Genomic DNA, 6,363 nt, shown 5'->3' on the forward strand with positions numbered 1-6,363 from the left:
TTAAGGCGTGTTCTATAGTGGATTTAATTTGCAAACGAATTTTCAAATTATCCGTTGCTACTCTTTGTAGCAATTATTTTTTATTTTCTTTATTTTAGTGAAGACTCATTTATTTTTTTCATCTACATCAAATTTGATCACATTCAATCGAAAACATTATTTCATTTATTTGATACAAAATTTTGTGACTGTAAAAATAATTTAAGAGACAATAAATATATAAACTAAATGAGTTTCATAAGTCTAAATAAAAGTGTTATAATTTTTGAAGTGAAGATAATTTTTTGATTTTTTTGCTCCGAATTTTGGTTCAAGGCTTGAAGCGTATTCTTAGATGTGGGTGCTTAATCTCCTCGTGCTTTTTGGAACTAACTACATGTCACTTTGAAATATGATATCAAGACTTGAAAATTTGATGCTGAAAAACAAATGAAATCTTCGTAGTTGCAGCGCTTCGTTGTGGTAGAGACATTCCTTTTCCTTTGTGTGTTGTCTCGTGCTGTGATATACGATGATTTTTGTGGTGGATGCCCTTTTTGATAAGTGTGAGTAAGGGCCTAGATAGTTTGGGTATATGTTGGGTTTGTGTAGTTTGAGCTTATTTTTATTGAATTTGAATTATGAGTTTGGAGATGAATCCATCACCGAGCGGGCTATGCCTGAGTATACTTTAGCTCAATTAGTCAATTTAAAGAGAGAATTTGTTATATAGATTGATCCATGAAAATGTACAAGACCCAAATTTATTACGGGCTTATTGTGAATTTATTATTTTGAACATATGTAAAGTCTAAATTTCTCATGGACTTTAATTTATAACCTAATTATTAGCCAATTTCTTTAGGCTTTTAATTAGTAATGTTGTTCCAAAATTTTTTTATGTATACACATAAAATTGGATATTATTCTTTTATATAGGGTAAATTGCAATCATTTTTTCTAAAGTCTGACGTAATTACAAATACTTTCTCGCTGTTTGAGAAATTATAAATATCCCCTCGATTTTAATCTCTATCTAACAATAAGTCTGTTACATTAGCTTTCATATGGTTTCCATCCAATTTTTGTAGTGAACTTACTAAAATGCGCTTTTGGATTACAAATCATAATTTTATACATATTTTTAATTTTTTAAAAGATTTTTAGGAACTAATATCACCTATAAACTATTTACTTTACCCACCCTCAATTTTTTTTATATCTAAAAAAAAATGAATAAAGATAAAATAGTAATGTCAAGTTCACCATTTAAAGAAAACACAATTATTTTTTATTTGAAAGGGTATTTATAATTTTTTAAATAATAAAAAAATATATACAATTAAATCAAATTCTAAAAGGGATAGCTAAGATCTACTCTTTTATATATAAAATATAATCTATGTTTTACACTCGTTACATATTATTCGAGTTTGACAAGAACACAATTTGCACTAAAATTTGGAAGACTAAGACTAAGCCCTTTTTGCAAGAGTCAGCTCCAAATGATGATGACCTCAACAAGCACATATATAAAGCTGAGAGCCGACATGCATACCAGAACGAGAAAGTCACCACATGATCATCATCGTATATCCTTAAAACTCCTAAGCCTGTGAATATAACCTAGATTATTATCTTATTCTAACAACTCATCGCCCACTAAATACACTCAATTCTTGCAAGAAACATAAAACAATTAAATATAAATAGTTAGGCCTAATAACATCTAAACCACCAAATGTCAGACGGCTAATCTAACGATTCTTACACGACCATACGGCGAGTCCCCACGTGTTGAACGTTGATTGTCAACAATCTAAGGCGCCAAACGTATTGTTTGATCCTTCAACGGCAGTTAGGCATCAAACGATTTTCATTACCAAAAGAAAAAAAAATAAAATCCCAGGCATTTGCTTCTTATATATAAGTTCCAACAGTTTGGTTGCATCCATTTCCAACATTCGAATCTATTTCTTGATGAGTTTCATTGTTCATTTCAAAACCTTAGTTTCTTCCTTGAAAACCCTCAAAACTGATTTAGTTTCTTCCTTGAAAACTCTCAAAACTGATCAAAAGAACTAATGGGATACTGCAAGTTTTCTAAGTTCGATTTGCTTTCCTTGATCATAGTTTTCTATGTTGCACATTCTGAAAACGATGCTCAAATCTTGAATGATCGTGCTTCACTTCTGTCGTTCATGGCGGGCATCGCTTACGACCCTGGGAACTCCTTAGAAAGCTGGAACGCCTCTGATATTCCGGTCTGCAAATGGGCAGGTGTAGTGTGTGCAATGAATAGGAATAGAGTGGTGGAGCTTAATTTAAGTCACAAGTCGCTCCATGGTTCTATTTCACCAGCTCTTTTCAACCTTTCAGAGCTAAAAGTTCTTGATTTGTCTGGAAACTTCTTGCAAGGCCGGATTCCAGCTGAGCTAGGTTCTCTTTACCAGCTCAGAGGTCTCAGCTTATCATCCAATCTTCTTGATGGGGAGATTCCAGCTGAAGTGGGATTTCTAAAGCAATTAGAATATCTTGATCTTGGAAGTAACAAACTGGTTGGTGAAATTCCTGTATCACTTTTCTGTAATGGTTCAGCTTCTTTAGAGTATTTAGACCTTTCCAACAACTCACTTAGTGGTAAAGTTCCTTTGAAGAGTCAATGTGAGCTTAGAAACCTTAGGTATCTCCTTCTTTGGTCGAACCGTTTTGTGGGGGAAGTCCCTTTAGCCCTTTCAAACTCTTCAAAATTGGAGTGGCTTGAACTAGGGTCGAATCTGCTAACGGGAGAGTTACCTTCCAAGATTTTGACAAAAATGCCGTATTTGAAGATCCTGTACTTGTCCCACAACCTCTTCTCGAGTCATAACGGTAACACTGACCTCAAACCTTTTTTTGCATCCTTAGTTAATTCCTCTAACTTGGAAGAAATTGAGTTGGCTGGAAATTACCTTGGAGGAGAGTTGCCTTCTATTATTGGTGATCTCTCCACTCTTGTAGAGATTAATCTTGATACTAATCTTATTTATGGTTCAATACCCCCACAAATAGCAAATCTTGTCAATCTTACACTCTTGAACTTGTCTAGCAATCTCTTGAATGGCTCAATACCTTCTGAACTATGCCGAATGGGACGACTAGAGAGGCTTTATTTATCGAATAATTCACTCTCCGGTCACATTCCATCAGCTTTTGGCAATATGCCCCATTTAGGCCTTCTAGATTTGTCGAGAAACAAGCTCTCTGGTACGATCCCTGATAGCTTTGCTAACCTCCTGCAGCTCAGAAGACTTCTGCTGTATGAGAACCAGCTCTCGGGAACCATTCCGCCGAGCCTTGGAAAATGCACAAACCTGGAAATTCTTGACCTTTCCTACAATAAGATTTCAGGGACAATTCCAGGCGAAGTTGCTGGTTTGAGTAGTTTGAAGTTGTATTTGAACTTATCCAGCAATTATCTCCATGGGCCTATCCCATTGGAGCTGAGCAAAATGAATATGGTTCTAGCCATTGATCTATCGTCGAACAATCTGTCAGATTCATTGCCTTCACAACTTGGAAGCTGTATTGCTCTAGAGTACCTCAATTTATCACACAATGTTTTGGAAGGACAATTTCCAGTAAAAATAGGAAACTTACCATACCTCAGAGAACTTGATGTTTCCTTTAATCGGTTAAGTGGGGAGATCCCACAATCTCTTCAGGCATCATCAACTCTGACACTGCTCAACTTTTCCTACAACAACTTCTATGGAAACATAACTAACAAGGGAGCATTTTCATCTCTAACAGTTAATTCTTTCCTGGGAAACGAGGGGCTTTGTGGTTCCATTAAGGGTCTGAAAGACTGCCACAAAAAACGGGCTCGCCACTTCTTGATCGCAATTCTCCTTTCATTACTAATCACTCCCATTTTCTGTATAGTGGGATATCCTCTAGTACTAAGATCAAAGTTCAAAAGGCAATTGCCAATCTCTAAAGGTAAGGCCATAATTAAAGACGAGGGAGAAGCCAGAGAAGAGATAAAATACCCAAGAATCTCTCGTCGACAGCTTATTGAAGCTACCAGAGGATTCAGCGGCTCAAGCCTAATTGGATCAGGCAGATTTGGCCACGTTTACAAGGGAGTTCTTCGAGATAACACAAGGATAGCTGTTAAAGTGCTGCATTCTAAAGCAGCTGGAGAAATTTCAGGGAGCTTTAAGAGGGAATGCCAAGTCTTGAAAAGAACCAGGCATAGAAATTTGATCAGGATCATAACAACATGCAGCAGACCAGATTTTAAGGCCCTCGTTCTTCCCTTGATGCCAAATGGAAGCCTTGAGGATCACCTTTATCCTAGCCATGGATTAAAAAATGGCCTGGATCTCGTTCAGCTGGTGAGGATTTGCAGTGATGTTGCAGAAGGAATGGCCTATCTGCATCACTATTCTCCGGTCAAAGTGGTGCATTGTGACCTTAAACCAAGCAATATTCTCCTCGACGATGATATGACAGCTTTGGTCACTGATTTTGGCATTGCGAGACTGGTAAAAGGTGCGGATGGTTTTCTGGATGATTCAGCATCCTATGGCTCTACAGATGGCTTGCTATGCGGCTCAGTTGGTTATATCGCTCCGGGTAATTAAAATAAATGATTATTTACTTATACTGATCTTATTTGAAACTTAGGGGATGATTGCCATCATCAGTTTTGGAAATTCCTCACTGCTAAATCATTTTCTGTTTTCCACAATCAGGATCAACAGTAGACAAGTCCTTGTAACATAATTAGGAACCACAAACTCTTAGGTGTGCATTTTTCAGTTCATGATCATTTCAATTGTTTATCAAGATTTTACTAATAAATTCGGACGATAATTTTTGTCTCTATTTAACCATCTTTGGTTTGAATATTCTCTCTGGTTTTCTGCCTCTAAAAGTCTGTTCTCTTATTACCCTGATTCTTGAACTTAATTATTGTTTGTGGTACCAATGGCAGAATATGGAATGGGAAAGCATGCTTCACCACAAGGCGATGTCTATAGCTTTGGGGTTCTTTTATTAGAGATGGTAACAGGGAAACGCCCCACAGACGTACTTTTCCAAGAAGGTTCAAGCTCGCACGAATGGGTTAAGAGTCGATATCCGAACAAGCTTGAGCCAATTGTTGAAGAAGCCATGGTGAGATATGCGCCACGTGCCCTGGTTCCTTACGACAGGAAGATATGGACCGACGTTATCTTAGAACTGATAGAACTCGGCCTAATCTGCACGCAGTACAATCCATCCACCCGGCCAACTATGCTGGATGTAGCTCATGAAATCAGCCTTCTGAAGCAGTATCTTTGTACTCCCTCAACCTTACTCATTGAACAATCTTCAACAAATTAAGCGATTGATCATTTTTCAACACCTTTATGGGCAGCAGCGAGAACATTCTGATAGATGATTATGCTTTTTCCCCTATTCTTTCTTTTTTTTTTTTTTTCCATCAGAATTTCAATACAAATTTGAAACACATTAAGAAATTAAGGAAAAGAAAACAAACACAATATACATAATTTTGGGAAAAATGCAATTTACCTCACGAGAAATGAGCAAAAAAACCCCAACCCACTTTATTTTAAAAAATGAAGCAAATTTATTTAAACCATTTGACAGGCGATAATTGGCTTTATTTTTGAAACATAGGTAATTTTCTAATTCTTTTTTTCGTCTATATTTGCTCATTTTACATATCACATGTGGGTAAATTGCATTTAACCCCATAATTTTATGTGGATCGATCCGACATTGTTGTTAAGTTCATGATTGCTCAAATTCCTTCTATATATATATAGAATTCGGTATTAATTATAATTACTACTCAACTATTTATAGTAGAGCGTCTGTATAACATTATAAAGTTCAGGTCAGATCCATATTTCAATACAGATACAATGCTGTTTCTTAAACTCGTCCAACAATTAAAGACAACGCACGTACAAATTTCCACTTCGGTTTCTTTCTCGGCGCCAGAGCATCGAATGTCAAAAGTTTCTCACTCAGACATGCATGCAAGCCAACCAAATGCAGCCTTGTTGGTTTTTAATAAAGTAGAAATATCATTACCAGCATTTCTTATCAACAAATGAACTTGTCAATGCATGGGCATAACCTGTGTTTATTTAATTATTTTCTGTTAACTATTGACAAGTAGTTTATTATGTTAATGGTCATTAATCATAGAAGCAAATAATCATGCGTTGCATAGTTGAAATTGCACTCCGATTCTTTGAGCCTACCATTAACATCAATAATCTTAAGTTGTTATTTTTTTGGCACAGAAAGCAATTAATTATTGGAAAGTTGGAATTACCCAACTCACTATAACTCCTAAATCAACTGATTTGCCGCACCTGA

General features: G+C 36.1%; 1 protein-coding gene across 2 annotated transcripts; it reads left to right on the forward strand.

Moving 5' to 3' along the window:
• The first annotated feature begins 1,887 nt into the window (after window positions 1-1,887).
• On the forward strand, window positions 1,888-5,427 carry LOC105155474 (putative leucine-rich repeat receptor-like serine/threonine-protein kinase At2g24130). Of its 2 annotated transcripts, XM_020698685.2 has the most exons (3): window positions 1,888-4,599; window positions 4,719-4,770; window positions 4,961-5,097. In XM_020698685.2, the coding sequence occupies exons 1-2, from the start codon at window positions 2,064-2,066 to the stop codon at window positions 4,742-4,744; spliced, it is 2,562 nt and encodes an 853-aa protein (XP_020554344.1). In that variant the 5' UTR covers window positions 1,888-2,063; the 3' UTR covers window positions 4,745-4,770; window positions 4,961-5,097. The 2 variants fall into 2 exon arrangements, with proteins under 2 accessions (XP_020554344.1, XP_011069651.1); XM_011071349.3 differs by lacking the exon at window positions 4,719-4,770 and having other exon boundaries at window positions 1,904-4,599; window positions 4,961-5,427.
• The last annotated feature ends 936 nt before the right edge of the window (window positions 5,428-6,363 follow it).

This window comes from Sesamum indicum, linkage group LG2, assembly GCF_026168435.1.
Source record: "Sesamum indicum cultivar Baizhima isolate 11 linkage group LG2, ASM2616843v1, whole genome shotgun sequence".
NCBI classification, from domain to species: Eukaryota; Viridiplantae; Streptophyta; class Magnoliopsida; order Lamiales; family Pedaliaceae; genus Sesamum; species Sesamum indicum.